Below are 16,759 nucleotides of genomic sequence, written 5' to 3'. Positions count from 1 at the left end.
ATTATGATCATCTAGTCTGACCTCCTGCACAACGCAGGCCACAGAATCTCACCCATCCACTCCTGTAACAAACCCCTGACCTATGTCTGAGTTATTGAAGTCCTCATATTGTGGTTTAAAGACCTCAAAGTGCAGAGAATCCTCCAGCAAGTGACCCGTGCCCCACGCTGTAGAGGAAGGCGAAAAACCTCCAGGGCCTCTGCCAATCTGCCCTGGAGGAAAATTCCTTCGCGACCCCAAATATGGCGATCAGTTAAACCCTGAGCATGTGGGCAAGACTCACCAGCCAGCACCCAGGAAAGAATTCTCTGTAGTAACTCAGATCCCATCCCATCACAGACCATTGGGCGTATTTACCTGCTAATAATGAAAGATCAATTAATTGCCAAAATTAGGCTATCCCATCATACCATCCCCTCCATAAACTTATCAAGCTTAGTCTTCAAGGTCCTGTTGTAGAGAACAACAGCATGGAAGGCTCTGCTAGAGATTCTCTCCTTGCAACTTGAATGGAAGCTAACACAAACTCATCTGGGCCTGCTTTTGAGAAGGGGAAGGGCATGCAGCTTACTGATCCGGGTAGTAGGGTCCCAGCCTATTTGCAGGGGTAAGTTCGACTGTGTAAATTAGGCACTAACAGCAAAATGTTTTGGGATCCCAGTTACAGTGTCTTGCAGCTGGCAGTGCAGAATTATTAAAAAGTCCCCGACTAAGATGTCTTTGCTTCGCTAAAAAAATATGCTTTGAATCAGTAAAGAAATGGCATATTTTTTTAAATTTCCGAAAGGAAATGAAAGGGATTTTGAGAAGAATAACCAAGGTTTCACAGACAAGAATCTGCTTGCATAATGTGCAGAGCTGATATAATAGGCCTAACCCAAGACGGGGTACAATAGGAGCAGATGAAGTTCCAGCTCAAGGCATGCATTTGAGCACTCCGTATATTCTGTCATAATGAGAGGCATGGTCTTCAAGCCTCAGATTTCTCAGTAGCGCATAGGAACAGAACAAAAACATTCTGCAGAGATCAGCTGGCCAGAAACATTGGCTCAGAACATCAGAGGTTATAAGCTAATAGGAAACCCGCTGACTTGGCAGTTTTCCTATATTGAGGAAAAAACAGTATTCAAACTTCGTAAAGGGGATTAAGCAAATCAGACATCAAAGGTGCTACTATTTGCTGATTAAAAATGTCTGGTAGGATGAAACCCTCTATTGGATACTGATTCTGAGAAATAATCCCTCTATTTCTAAGGGACAGTTCAGTCCGAAGGAGCCCAAAGTGTCTTGTAAATGGTGTGTTTAGATATTATCTCACCCCTGAAATACAGCCATCTCTGGCGTGGAAATGCAACAGCCATTCCTTGCCAGTGATGCTATACAGCAGTTTGTTAATAGGGGCATGTTAAACAACAGGAAATTTAGGTAAGAGCAGAGTGTAAATGCTATTGTTTAATTCGACACAGACAATGGAATTAATGCCCCTACCCTTGGAAAAAGTGCTATTAACTCTTTAATCATCACAGATAAATATAGCCTTGATACTATGTCTCATCTAAACCAAAATCTACTCATAGGTTCTATCCAGATTGTGTACATGTGGATGTATTTAATATATAGCTTATCAAGAGGACTACATGAGTTGCAGTATCTCTTTTTGTAGGAGGGGAGGTCACTAAATGGGAACGTGTTACATATATATCTATGCACATATTATAAGTATAATATACTTTTGCAGGCAAAGTAATTCCTTTTCAAATAGCAGAGACGAGGTTCTTTTTAATAGTCATGCAACTAGTCCAGTATTGTTGTCGTAAGGGTTCCCAGTGGTTTGCAAAATAAATGATTGCTCATCCATTTCTCCCCTGATCTTTGGGATTCAGAAAGGAAAAGGGGATGGAAGAGGTGAGAAGCAAGAAGAGAGAACTTGGTGCTTGATCCAACTGCTATTGAAGTCAGTGGCAAGACACTCCTTTAATTCAGTGGAAGTTGGATTGGGTGCTTGGTGCATTCCCATCTGGTTGCAACACTGTGATCCTATGGAAAATTATTACCATGAAAAGGCTGAGTCAAAACCAATATGTAGAATAATCACATGAAACTACAAACCTACAAATCTTAGTGTGCAAAACCCTTCTGTCCCCTCCTCTGTAACGCTTTTCCATACGTGTCTGATAAAAATTGTACTCCCTCTGGAAGCTCTGTTGTCACCCAATAATATTGTTCTGCTGTAGGGCATTTAGTTAGTTAAGTTTTGCCCTTGGTGTACTGGAAACCTGATCATGATCGTTTTGGTCATTTTCCAACTTCATTTTGAACAGCCCAGGATTGAGGGTGTCATTGGGTTTGATGCAGTGGAGGTATAAAATGATCAGAAATTGACCAGGAGTGAAGGGCTGGGTGAGACGAAAGCTTCAGATGCACAGTTTGGATCGATGTAATCCAGGCTTAGAGTCACAAGGAAGTGCCTGCCCTTGCCCCAACAAACCTTTGCCCACTTTCTGCTCATCCATACCTGGACCTTCACCCACCTGGGAATCCCTCTCCTTTCTCATTAGGATCTAGCTCGGACCACCACTCTTCCATTTACCAACATGGTAAGGACAGGGTGGCCATGACCCTCTGACACCTGTTTGCAACTTTCAAGCAAAGACCCTGTGATCTCCCCAGGTCTGATCATTGCACTTCTTTCACAGAACGTGAGACAGTAATAGAAAACTCTCTCCAGCTGGTCTGGTGCTTGTCTGAAAGTGTCCCAGTGTATGTCCTTGTTTCAGCACATGAGAGCAGTACACTTTTATGAGAGCACCAAATGAAAATGCTTTGGGGGCATGTTTTCTAAGTGAGGGAACTTAGCCACCAGTGCCTCCTCACTCCAGTTGGATTTGCATGTCTTAGTCCCCAGTGCCCCTCTCAGAAAACTGACTTGTCCTTTCATGCACAAGTCTGATTTATACATTCTACACTAGTGCTGGGCAGGGGGTGGGCAATCTGGTTTCATGAGCAAATGTCATAACATGATACTGACAGTGGGGTCTTTGAGTGGCTGCTCCTTGTGTGAGGGGAACTCAGACTAACAATGTTTACTTGTAATTTGTAAAGTGACACCTCTGCCTTGAAACATTACCTCTTTTCAAACAGCAATTGAAACAGACTCATCTAAGGTATTCTCAGCGGATCAACACGTCCCAGCAGTTACTGAAGTCCTGTCTGCCCGATCCACTGATTTTGTCCAGGACAAAGTTAATGGGCAATCATACAGGTATGATTTAAAGTGCTGAATATCAGGAAACGGGGAAGTACTCCAGGTGGTTACCAGCTAATTTCATACTATTGTGAAGCCAATTGATGTATGATGTAGTGTGGTGTGACACAGCTGTGATGACACTTGCCAAACAAAATACTCTTACCTCTGCCAGTGGCAGCTATTCAGTTTTTAAAAATCTGAGCCAGAACAGAAGAAATCTAAAGCAAACTGATTTAATTAATGAACATCAGCCATAAGCCTCAACATTGTCACCTGCAAAAAAAATCCTGATCGCTTCCTTAGATGACTTACTGTGCAGAAAAACCATTTATTATATCCATCAGGAGCCGGGGCCATTGGAAGCATGACAGAGATCGAGTCCTTGAGTTATCCATTGAGTACTTCTGTGGAAAAATCTGCAGGGCACGAATTGGGCTCCTCAGCCACTTAAAAACCCACCAATGAACCCCCTTGGCAGACATCATCCTCGCATCGAGGGATAGCCAAAGACAGCAGCAGGGCAAGTTCTTCCATCAGTGTGCTCCATCCCTAACCCAAAGAGATCACTACTGCTTGGCCTCTCCGCAAGGGTTTGTCATGGAACTGCAACTGTGATGCTGTTGGGTTGGGGATCCTTGTCTATTAGGAACTGGACCCCGAGACCCACTATCTTTTTTTCATAGATTCCCTCAAATAACCATTGGGTGGCACCAACTTTTGCTGCTGCCTGACTTGGGGCAGATTTGAAGCAGTGACTCAGAAGCAAAAGAACATGGAGTGGATGAGGATAGATGCTGAAGGGGCCGGGTGTGGATGTGTTGGGGAGAGGACATACCAAGCCAGTATCTGGACCAACTTTCAGAGGTTCTGACGACCTTCAGGTCCCGTGGACTTCAGTTGAAGCTGTGGGTACTCACCCTTCTGGGAATTGGGCTCTGTGGGTAGAGCTTTCTGTTTCTCTGTTGCATACATCTCCCCATTATTTCCTTAATTTCTCAGTTGCACTGTTCCAATGCTGAGATCTGATACATTATCTGTTGCCAACAAGTTAGCACTTCTGGGACATGTAATGGTCCGATTCTGTTGCCTTGCAGCAGCATTTATATTTCTGAATTGCCCATCTCCATGGTAACTGAGCAAACATTACAAACACGAACAGAAGTATGTGAAAGGATCCACGTGTCCTCCCCTGTGTCAGACAGAACCGGCTGTTTCTCAGATACTCTGGATGCAGCTAGCTGTGAACTGGCAGCATCCCCACCCCATTCCCAGCACAATGTGTACACGTACACGCGTGCGCACGCTCTGTGTTAATGTTTAAACGTAACCTCTTCTTGGGATTTGCATTTACTGATAAATAACAAAAAAAAAAAAAAAAGCAAACCTCTGCCTAAGCTTCCTTCCTTTGCCTCTATGGGATACCTCACCCCTTTTTATCCTCCTGGGTTGAGCGAATAGGGCTCACCTTGTCTACTGAGTCACCAGAAATAACTCTCCAGCTCCGTATAGTGGCTTATGACCTGTAATATTGGGGTATCCCTTTCTTCACTGACGTACAGCTCTTGTTTTAGAGGAGTCTCTATGTGGAGATGCGAAAGTGAAATCTCACCCATGAGGCAATTTTTCTTTTCCCCCCATGTTTGCAGTGATTTGTATATACAAAAGCAGCCTAAAGTTATGGATATTGGAATGTAGCCATTTGCAAAGCAAACAGTGTGCTGGGTTTTCTGCATTAGAGGTGCTAAGTCAACATGGTGCTTCTACAGTAGCCAAACATGCCTTTTGTTCCAATGTCTCATTTCCTCCATTCGATAAATACTTACATGAACTAGTTCCGACAATGAACAACAAAGTGAATGGACCATTGCTTCCACCTTAGTTTTGCCCACTGTAAGCAATCTTCTCAATGCTGCGCATTGGCCGAGGCATATATGGAAAGTATGCACTGAGGCAAAGCAGAATAGTTTTGTTTCAATGCCAGGGACCCTGGGCCTGATCCCTCTTTCACTCACAGCAATGTAAATCTGGAATAACTCCATTGAAGTCACTGAGGGCTTGGCTACACTTGCGAGTTACAGCTCAATAAAGCAGCCCTGGGCTCCCTAGCTCACTCCCTGTCCACACTTGTAAGGCACGTAGAGCGCTCTGACTCCGCAGCTACAGCGCTGCTGGTACTCCACCTCGGCGAGAGGAATAACATTTGCTGCGCCCCCACTGGAGTGCTGCGGCACCAGTGTGAACGAGATGTTGCATTACTGCGCTCTGATCAGCCTTCGGAAACGTCCCATAATCCCCTGAAGTCAAGTGGCCACTCTTGTCATTGTTTTGAATCACTGCAGGAATGCCGAAGTGCCCTTTGAAGGCTCCATTTCTGACAGCAGGCTGCTTATCTGCTCTGAGACAAATCAATCATTACTGTGGAATGCTGTGTGTGTGTGTGTGTGTGTGTGTGTGTGTGTGTGTGTGTGAGAGAGAGAGGGGGGGGGATCTGCTGCTGTCTGAACTTACAAGACAGCAAAAACCCACTCTCTCTCTCTCCCCCCACATACACACAACACGCTCCCTTCACACTCCACCCCCCCCCCATTTGAAAAGCACATTGCAGTCACTTGCATGCTGGGATAGCTGCCCATAATGCACTGCTCCCAGTGCTGCTGCAAGTGCTGCAAATGTGGCCACACCAGTGCGCTGTCAGCTGTCAGTGTGGACAGACTGCAGCGCTTTCCCTCCTGCGCTCGCCGAAGGCGGGTTTAACTGAAAGCGCTCCACATCTGCAAGTGTAGCCAGGCCCTGAATTTACATTGGTATTAAACCAAACTGAGAAATGAATGAACACCACTGACTCTGACAGTTCATATTGCAATGACTTTATTTCTGTTGCAACATATTATCATTTTAGCTAATGAATGATGGAGTGACAATTGCCCATTGTACTTTTATTGATCTGCGGCATTCTCATTGTCTGAGTATAGACCTGTTGTGGTTTTAGCCAATCAAAAACTAATTTATGTATAATAAAGTCTGTCTTTATTTAATAGTCTACAGAACACTTGTAAATAAGCTGGCTTTTGACAAGCTGAAGTTGTATTTGTATTTGGTTAAGAGCAAGCGCAGTATTATTTTAATATCTCAGGCCCTTCATTCGGCACCTGCAGAAGAGAGAGAGTTTGGATACCTCCCTAATGTCACGTTTTTAATTATCTAGAAATTCAACTGTGGTTCCTCTGGAGAAAACAAGGCCGTCATTAATCTTCATACATTCAAACCCTATCACATCCAATGATGGATCTTTCTTCTCCAGTTATTTCTCTGGCTTCAGGCTGCTACTGGGAAAGCAAATAGGTTTTTTTCTTCTAAATAAAGATTTAAGTTTTGATGTAATGCTAAGGGGGATGAAAACTCTCTGTGCATGGCAGCAAGTTGTCATAAATAATTCCTCCTATGGGAGACAAGGTGGGCAAGGTAATATCTTTTATTGGACCAGCTTCTGTTTGTGAATGAGACAAGCTTTCTAGCTTACACAGAGCTCTTCATCAGGTCTGGAAAAGGTACTCAGGGAGGGTGTCACAGCTAAATAAAAGGTGGAACAAATCGTTGAGCATAAGTAGTTAACACACATTGTAAGAGACTATTCAAGGTGAAGTGGCCAGTTACAGGGCCGGTTCCAGGGTTTTGGCAGCCACAAGCAGCCAAAAAAAAAAAGCTGCAATCGCGATCTGCGGCAGCAATTCGGTGGAAGGTCCTTCGCTCCGAGCGGGAGTGAGGGACCATCCGCCAAATTGCTGCCGAATAGCTGGACCTGCCGCCCCTCTCTGGAGTGGCCGCCCCAAGCACCTGCTTGCCAAGCTGGTGCCTGGAGCCGGCCCTGACCAGTTAACACCTCTGGAGTTATAGGACAAAAGAGGAGGTACTGCTAAATATTGTCCCATGACATATTTGTGTCCAGCACCTCTCTAGTTAAACTCTCATTATTTTTGGCTAATTCTGTTTTCATCGAGTTTTGGATATTTGATATTTGATAGGTGGCTGAGGTACAGTGGACATGTGGACACCTAGGGGTCTACTATCAACACTTGCCATATGCTCCATGTATTTTGCCTTCAACATGGGAGATTTTGTACCTTAAGTTTATTCCCTGTCCTCTTGCACTTGTGCCTTTGCAAAGACATGGATTCTGATTGCTCTGTTTTACTTTGTCTCTAAGTATGCTTTTTACAGTATAGCTATTTAGGTTCCTATAGCTAATCTCCAGGGAGATCCTTAATGGCCATGCAAGGGTTTTTTAACATGCAGAATTTTAGATCTAGACTGTATGTGGGACTGAGGGATAGGGAAGCTTACTTTCTGCCCAAATGGTGCAAAGCGTGTTTAAGGATTGTTTTTGGTAGTCATTAGCATTTTAATGATTATCTACATCTGTAGATGTACATCTGTAACAAGTACATCATTAGAATATCAAAAACTAAATAAGTTGAAAGCAAGTGATAAAAACTGCAAACAGGAGATGACCGTGAAACTATTTTGTGGACAGTAACATTTAAATCACTTTTGTTGGTTCTAAATCCCTGTGATCTTTTGTAATAGCACCATGGCCTGGAATTTTGTTTTGGCCAGTCAGATTCCTCTTTTTGTAAATGCCTTTTCCCTACACTGGATATCATCTGTATGATCTTTTGAAATGATTAGGAAGGGTAATAAACGACTATCTGAGAGAGATCTTGCTACAAAGATGGTTCAGAGCAGACATTTAACCGACTGATTAGCAAGTCTGTGTCACTGACTGATTAGCAAGTCTTACAGCTAGTGTTTGCAAAAGCAAACTCCCGGAAAAATAATGTTATTTAAAAAATAAAAGAAATGTTTGCTAGCGTAGCTCTGCAAAAGGTGAAACAGCAGCCGGGGACCAGTTAATCATTGCCAACTCTGCAGCATTCCATCCAGAGTGGAAGATTAGCTGTCCTCAAATCCTCCTAATCACTCTTCCTATCCCTCACAATGGCTTCTTTTGATGAAGCAAAAGAGGCCCTCCAGCTACCACTTCAATTACCTTTTGCTGGTTGGCACTTTTTGGGTCTCTTCTCTTGACTCTAATTTTATTTCCTCCTAAAGGTGATTGTCCTTTTCATGCTGAAATTGTTTCGGTTTGGTCTTTTCTGGTTAGGAAAAGTATGGCTGGCTAGAGTCATAAATTAGTATAGACCCAAAAGCAAGAATACTCCATGGATCAACGCTTGGGGCACTGGCCAGGTGCCTCCAGAGAATCCACCAACACTAGTTAGTACCTCTCATTCCCCTCACAAGAATACTGATCCTGGAAAGAGGGCTAAGAGAGGAGACTTTATCCTTGCGTCCTTCTGACTAAACTCTGAACAGAACTGAACTTAGGGCACAGGGTGGGGCATTAAGTAAGGGCAGATGTTAAAGAGGCTCACACTGCAAACGAGAAGTGCATGGATTACACAACTGAGGGAGAGCCAAGGGAACTTAGCTTGCCATGATCCACATGTGTGAGGGAGACCTGTGAGGTGCCAGTGCCTACAAATCCCATTGACCTGAACGGGAGTTGAGAAATCTCAGGATCGACACCTAGATGAGGCGCACAGGTAAAAATAATAGTGTAGTCTTAAACTGATGTGAGAGCCATATATTCAGCTCTTCAATAGCTTTGTAGCACCTCAGGTTCATTGATTCTGTGTTTGTGACCTAAGTAGTATTCAGTGGAAAACATGAGCCACGGAAGGGAATGTGGCTCCTTAATGAGGCGTGTGTTTTCTAAGGTGCAGCTGAGGGGGTACCATGTTCATGTCCATCTGTGACCTCGCTAGACTTTGGCCAGTGTGTCTAGCGCTGTGTTGGCGAGGGTGTGCAATGAGTAGGGTTACCATACATCCTCTTTTTCCCGGACATGTCCGGCTTTTCGGCAGTCAAACCCCTGTCCGGGGGGAATTGCCAAAAAGTCGAACATGTCCGGGAAAATGGCGGCTCTGCTCCTCCCCGACTCTTTGGCTCTGTTTAAGAGCTGGGCTGCCCGAGTGCTACCGGCTTTGGGCAGCCCCGTGCCTCCAGACCCTGCGCCGCCGGAGCCCGGGAGGGGAAGTGCCCGGCTGGGGGCGCAGGGTCCGGAGGCATAGGGGCTGCCCAAAGCCCGAGTGCTACCGGCTTCACGGTTTGCTGGGCAGCCTCCAGACCCTGCGCCCCCGGCTGGCACTTCCCCTTCCGGGCTCCAGCTGGGCTGGGGAAGCGCCGGCCGGGGGCGCAGGGTCTGGGGGCTGCCCGGCAAACCGTGAAGCTGGTAGCACTGGGGCAGCCCTTTACCCCAGGCTGGGAGTGGAAGGGAGGAGGGGGCGGAGTTAGGGTGGGGAAGGGGCGGAGTTGGGGCAGGGCTGGGGTGGGGAAATGGGCGGGGCCAGGGCCCGTGGAGGGTCCTCTTTTTTTATTTATGAGATATGATAACCCTAACAATGAGATTTGGTTGACTGTAGGTATCCAAATGGCAGTTAGATTCCTCTATGTTCTGCAGCCTGTTCTGTCCCTTGATATAAAAACATGAGCATGAACACTCTAAATCTTTCCATCTGTTTTCCAGCAGCGAGTTTTCCTCTGCCTTCACCGGTAAACGTAGGGTCCTGCGCACTCCCGAAGTGCAGAGTCCCAGTCCTCGAAAGGGAAAAATCCCAACCATTGCACCACAGTTCTCACAGTCTGGACCCCAGCAAACAAGCCGGCCCAGCTCTTCGGGATCATCTACAAGAAGCAGGCAGAGTAAGTGAAAAATTCTCACTCTTCAAGTTGTCTGTGTTTAAGGAGGAAAGAAGGAAGCTTTACAGCAGTCTCCATGAATGGTGTTATGTGCTGTAAATGTTCCAGCAGTATATGACTATGTAGTTATCCACTGCTGGATATACAATCATAGAATTCTATCCTGCTGAGCACGCTGCTCATAATTCGAGACCAGTGGTGGGCAGCCTGCAAGCCGCACGCAGCCTGTCAGGGTAATCTGCTGGCAGGCCCCGAGACAGTGTTTACATTGACCGTCTGCAGGCACGGCTGCCCGCAGCTCCCAATGACTGTGGTTCGCCATTCCCGGGCCGCCACTTCCCGCAACTCCCATTGGCTGGGAATGGCGAACCGCGGCCACTGGGAGCTGCGGGCGGCCGTGCCTGCGGCTGGTCAATGTAAACGCTGTCTCACAGCCTGCCAGCAGATTACCCTGATGGGCCACGTGCGGGCTGCAGGTTACCCACCACTGTTCAAGACTGTCATGTCAGCATTTAGATCCAACCTCATAAGAACATAAGAACGGCCATATTGGGTCAGACCAAAGGTCCATCTAGCCCAGTATCCTGTCTTCCGACAGTGGCCAATGTCAGGTGCCCCAGAGGGAGTGAACCTAACAGGTAATGATCAAGTGATCTCTCTCCTGCCACCCATCTCCACCCTCTGACAAACAGAGGCTAGGGACACCATTCCTTACCCATCCTGGCTAATAGCCATTAATAGCCTCCTTTCTGCTTTTGTTATAGAAGGTGGCCCAATTTCAAAGGTGAATCTAAGTTAGTGACACTTAAACCTTCTTCCAGCCCCCAAATTAGACTTCCGGTCTAATCCTTTAGACTTCCTTTGGCTCACACCCACTTTACGTGTAACTTGCTTGGCCAATTAAATGATCACAATGGTCCCGTCTGGCTTTATAATCTATAATCTGTGAATCACTGTTGAATTTGACCTGCTGAGTGCGAGCCTAACAAAGTCTAAGCTGGTGTCGCTTGCTTGCCCAGACTCTGGAAGAGAGGAGCTAAAAAGGGGTGTGATGGCCAAGGAAGTGGAAGTGAAAGACGCTTCCAGCCTATTGTAATATTCTTAGCCCTTCTGACGCCTCAATGTGTAAGTGCCTCAGCTGACTCCCAAATGCTCACGCAGCAGTCAGTGCCTCTCAGCAGATGTAAAGGAGTCCAAGGGCTGTGTCTTCACTGGGAGAAAAGGTGTGTTCTTAACTCGAGTTAGCATCCTCGTGAGGACAAGGCACTTCTTGATTTTCATACGAGTCCGCAGGTTGAGTTAAAGATGGGGGATCCTTCTCTGTGTCTCGACCTGCTAACTCGTGTGAAAACTACAAACTGCCTTGTCCTTGTTAGGATTTCAACTCAAGAACACATCTGTCTTTTGTAATGACGAGGCCTGACATTTTTAGACACTTTGTTCCAAAACTCAGCTATATGCAGGCATATTTTTTTGGAGCCAGCATGAATAAATATGAAAGCACCTGCTAGCTGTGTACTTATTACAAGCAGGCGATAATCATCATTGGGATTTTGCATTTTTGTAGCACTTACTATCTGAAGATCTTGGAGTGCTTTACAAGCATTAATTAGCTTCACAATGCCCCTAAGCCTCACCCGGTATCAGGTACATAAGTATTATTAAGCGCATTTTACAGATGGGGAAACTGAGACCCAGAGGTGAAGTGACTTGGCTGCGGTTACATAGTAAATCGGTGGCAGAGCTGGGACTCTACATAGTGAGTCAGTGGCAGAACCAGGATTAGAACCGAGTTAGTCCCATGTTCATCCCTCCCCCCCCCCCGAGCATGCTGCTGGCCAGGCCCGTTAGCTTGACCCCATTGTATTCCTGCTGCACACCCCCTCCCTTTAGCTTTGATGTCAGTGCTTGCTGTTTCCTGTAATACGAGCACTGTCCTGACTGGATCGATAATGGTGTAAATAGCCAAGAATCCTTCCCCGGTTCCTGTTTCGCTCCCTGTTTAAAGGGAAGCGCTGCTGAAAAAGGGGGAAGAGCAGCATGCGCGCACACAAGGAAATGCTGTCCACGTGTCCAGCTTCTCCAGGGAGTGTGGAGCTGAGCGTGAATTCATGCTCCTGACTGCATGCGTTTTATGAAAGATCTGTCCTGACCGGTCCTCTCTACATCCAGTCTTGTGCTAAGTGCTCAGTGGGGGCTTTGAAGGGAGTTCTGTATCCAGGGAACCAGCGTACAGTGCAGCTTTGATCAAAATCACATTCAACCAAATGTGATCAGTGATTTAAGTCCCTTGTGTTTCTCTAAAGGCTCGGGGTGTGCCTCCACAAGCCCAGACTCCCGGGCTACTGGAACTTCAAGACTTCGCCTGGACGTAGCTCTATTAATTCTGCCCTGAGTGTGCATCTTAAAGTTATGTGCACAGTGGATACATCTGATCACACAAACAGGCAGTTCCCTCTCCTGAGTGTTGGAAAGAGGCTCCAGGTTAGGCTTATTGCATCAGTCACAGATTCCCTGGCACTAACTTGGCTATTAACAGGGAACTCTTCGCTGGTCACTGTATTATCTCGTTAGTAATGGCTGAGATTTCTAAGTAGTCTAGGGGCTGTAGACAGGTATCTTTCATAAATATTACTTTCAATATGTTTATCGTTTGTACAGCCTTTTGCCTTCACAAAGCACTTCGCAGATATTAATGAATGAACACCCCCCCCACCTCACATGGGTGTTGTGATACAGGTGTGCATCTTTGTCCCCATTTTACAGAGGGGAAAATTGAGATACATAGGTTAAGGGCCAGATTTTCTGAAGTGTCTGAAGATGCAGGTAGATGTCTACTGGGATTTTATGAAGCACCTAAATATTTAAAAATCTGGTCTTAAATGAGCAACCAAACCCAAGGATGAGGGCCAGACATGCCAAACCCATGAAAAAAAAGCACAAATTGGGCTTGTTTTTGGCTTAATTGGCTTATGGTTGCTTGTTGGCTAGTTTTTGGCTTGTTGCTTGTTTGACTTGTTACTTGTTGCTTCTTTTTTTGACCAGCTCCCGGTAGGGCAAGCAGGGAGCAAGGGGGGGAGAGAGAGTCGGGTGCACAGCGGGCCCACCCCAGTCCCAGACTGCACGCTGGGGAGATCTAGTCACACAGAGCATTGGGGTTCTTAGGGATTGGCTTGTTTTGGCCTTGCTTTGAAATGGGATTAGCTTGATTTTCGGCTTATTGTGAAAGTCGGGTGCTTATTGACCACATGGAAGTTAGCAACTGTGATGAGGGCATGGGAGTGCCTGACTCCCAGTTCTCTGCTCAGACCTCTAGGCCTGTTCATTTTTACATGCTCAGAGGGACTATAGCCCCCCCCCCCCACACACACACACACACCCTTGGGTCAGGCTGATTTGTTTGTCTGACACAAGTTTCTGGTGACGTAGATTTTATGAGAGCCAAGCTCTGGTCATGATGAGGAGAGAAAGATGATTGTCCGATACAGCTTATAGCCAGTGTAGTCCCACAGACTGGAGTCTCTCGCTTGTTATTAACAGTGTAACTTGTATTTTATAGAAAACAGCAACACATTTCAAGAAATCAAGTTTAGGCTCCATCTACAGCAGGAGCTAGGGGTGTGATTCCCAGCTGGGGGTAGACACTCACTAGCTCTCATTAAGTCCATATGCCCTCAGTCACCCCAAAAAAGAAACCCATCTAGTCAAATGGTGCGTCTACACTAGGAACCCAGCTAGGGATAGGAGTCCCAGCTTGTGCGTCCTCATGCACTAGCTCTCATTGCTAAAAACAGTCGTGTTTGACTAGATGGGTTTCCCTTTTGGGGTGACTGAGGGCACGTGGACTTAATGTTTTCTGTATGCACAGGTAGCACGGGGGTATCTACACACCTACGGCCAAATTCCACCTTCATTTTGAGCCCTGCATCAGTAGTGACATCATTGGGGGCTGCGCTGCACAGATGTAACATAAAGCAAAACTAGGCCCCCTCAGAGTAAAGCCAACAGCTTTGGGGCTTTTACTAGTTTCCCTCTTGGGCAGGCTTGTACAGGGAGGACACGTGGGCTTGCAGTTAAGGCACCAACCTGAGATTCGAGATCTGTGCTCAGTTCCCAGCTCTGCCACAGACACTCTGGGTAAATTATTTAACCTAATCTGTGCTCAGCTCCAACTCTGTAAAATGAGGAGAAGTATCCTTCCTTCCTTCCTTCCTTCCTTCCTTCCACTGTGTCTGTCTTGGCTAGTCTGAGTGTGGATTCCTTGGGACAGGGGCTCTCTGACTATGTATATGTGCTAGACCTGATCTTGGCGGGGACATCTGGATGCTACTGGAATACAAAAAGAAGAAGAAGAAGAAGAAAGGGTTAATTTATCTGTGGAAACACCAGCCCTTAACACAGTATCCCATTGTCCAGAGATGGTGACAGTAATATTTGACAAATAGGTGGAAGCTCAGCTACAGTGTAAATGCCAGTCATGACTAAACCCATATTTTCAACATTGTAACATTTGTGGTTTGTTTCCTTTGTGCATTTTTGCTGTGCTGTTCGTGCTGGTGTCCAGGTTGAACAGGTGTTCCCCACAGGCAGAGGACATCTGATAATCAGTTCTACTTTCAGCTGACAGTCCCTTTCTTACTCCCCTTCTGCAGGCAGCCAGTCCTCCAGGAAGTGAGAGCAGTTCCTTTCTTCATCAACCACCTGGCTTATCCTTTAAGGACACAGGTAGCATCCTGTAACAAGACTCCTAGCTTCACTGGCAGCAGCCCCGGAGGAGAGTGAGGTTATCAACACTCCACTGCATATGCCTTGCACTGTGATTCAGGGATTATCTGATGGGATGTGTCCCCTATTGGTTAAAACAAGAGACCTTCTCAGGAATCACAATTTGGGTAGCAGCGCCACTCCAGCAGCAGACGAGGACTGGTTGGATAGATGTACACAATCCAATTATTCCTAATAGTTTATTCTGAAGCGACATTGCTGAATAGAATTAAACAGAGTGTGTGTGTGTGTGTGTGTGTGTCTCCCCCCCCCCCCCCCGAGGGACTGCCCTGGGGAGAAGGTCCACAGGGCTGATGTAATGAGCTGGCTGAAGTGTACTGTTTACATGTTGTTCACTGGACCAAATTCTGGACCTGCTTTTAAAACTAGCCCTTGGTTTATGAGCTGAGGGGATGGAACATCTATGTACAGGGAAACTTCAGCAGCCAAGAAAGACCATGTGTCTGGTTCTGTGCTGACTAATGCCCCATGCAATCCTGTTCACTTCATGGGGCTTACATGCATGTAAGTGAGCTCTGAATTTGGCCCGCTGAGATTTGTGCTGGGTGCTTGGTCGACAGGGATCCTAGTCTTCCGTGATTAAAAACCCCCAAATTCTCCTATAAAAAATATTAAAAATCCGCCTTTTTATGTGATGAAAATGAAACACTGAATTTAGTTTCCCAAGTCACAATATCTACAGGTATCAGTTGAACACGATATTTTATTGCTATATTTACAATTTGTAAGCGAGTTCGAAGCCTACCAGTGCCATCAGTTCTTAAAATAAAATAAAATTAATAGCACTGCAATTTGTATTTTTTGCATATCCCAGATACTTCTGTGTCTGTATTCTGTCCAGTGGAACCCCATTTATCCGATCTAATTGGAACGGTGGCAGATCCGCTGAAGCCCGAGCTCTGCCGCCCGGGGCTGACTGCTCCAGTTTGTTTATGACGGACAGCTGGATAAGGGAGGCTCTGATAAAAGGGGTGTGCGTGTATGTTTTTCTTTTTTCACAAAATGTAAAAACTGAAGCGTCTCTGTAAAAACGCCAATTGTGCGTTTTTCCGCAGCAAATGGATTTCTAGGATCCCTGTTCATCCGCCTTATTTGAGACGTGTGTGTCTGTGGTGTTGGGGGAATCTTTTGCAGGTATTAGTCGGTGTGTACTCAGGAGGCAGTGTTCAGGCTCCTTCTCTGGGAAGATGTGTGGACCTGCTCCGTTTTGCTGAAGAAACATAAAATGGGCAAGGGAGCAACCTGTGGCAATTGAAACAATATTGCACCATTGCCCAAAGGAGTGGCAGTGCTTTCCAGTAGGGAGCTATTCAGCAGCCTTCCCTGAGGGCACCAACCCCTTGTGGAGCACTCGTCCATGTCCGTTGAATGAATAATCCACTTTCACACTTGGGATGAAGAAATGTTTTCTCCTTGTGAGTCCCTGAGCCAGTCCCGAGCAAAACACACCCCTCCAAAGTGTGCACCTGGCTATCCTTCCTTGACCCTTTGTCACCGTGTGTGACATTCCTTACCTCTGACTTTGAACAATGAGCTGTTACATCTTCTTGTGAAATCTTAGCAGGAACCTGTTTTCTCAAAGTAGGCTTGAGCTGTTCTTCAGTAAATGTAAAGTGGAGGGTGAGAGGGCCAATCACTGAATCAGAACTAGAGCAGTTACTCCTAGCAGTGATTTATGATGCAGAAATTGTTTTGTTGTTCATTCTTTTAAATGTAGCAAGGATCAGGAAACACTGCAATAGCCACCGGGACTGGCTTTTCAGTAACATCCTCTCACGTGTCAGCCCCGATGGAAACAAAAACAAGAAGCCCTCTTCCAAATCCCAAATCGTCTGGCTGCTGATTGGGGGGGGAGGGGCAGCCAGTGCTTTTTCACTTTTTTACATGTTCACTTTTCAAAACCAAACATCGGGGCAGGTGGGGAGTTGAGGCCTTTTGTGCTGGGATTGCTGCATCTGAGGAAGGCAA

The 16,759-nt window shown here is 46.1% G+C and overlaps 1 protein-coding gene across 5 annotated transcripts in view; it reads left to right on the top strand.

Moving 5' to 3' along the window:
- Positions 1-15,606, top strand: part of ARMC9 (armadillo repeat containing 9) — a 113,729-nt gene extending 98,123 nt beyond the window's left edge. For 4 of the 5 annotated variants that reach the window (XM_054040353.1, XM_054040356.1, XM_054040355.1 and 1 more), the window contains 3 exons: positions 3,142-3,262; positions 9,834-10,009; positions 14,659-15,606. In XM_054040353.1, the coding sequence (XP_053896328.1) occupies positions 3,142-3,262; positions 9,834-10,009; positions 14,659-14,681 (320 nt within the window). In that variant the 3' untranslated portion in view covers positions 14,682-15,606. The remainder of the gene's footprint in view (positions 1-3,141; positions 3,263-9,833; positions 10,010-14,658) is intronic. The other variant, XM_054040354.1, reaches the window with a different exon arrangement.
- The last annotated feature ends 1,153 nt before the right edge of the window (positions 15,607-16,759 follow it).

The sequence above is a fragment of the Malaclemys terrapin genome, chromosome 9, assembly GCF_027887155.1.
Source record: "Malaclemys terrapin pileata isolate rMalTer1 chromosome 9, rMalTer1.hap1, whole genome shotgun sequence".
NCBI lineage: Eukaryota > Metazoa > Chordata > Testudines > Emydidae > Malaclemys > Malaclemys terrapin.
This window is presented reverse-complemented; position numbering and strand designations above follow the sequence as displayed.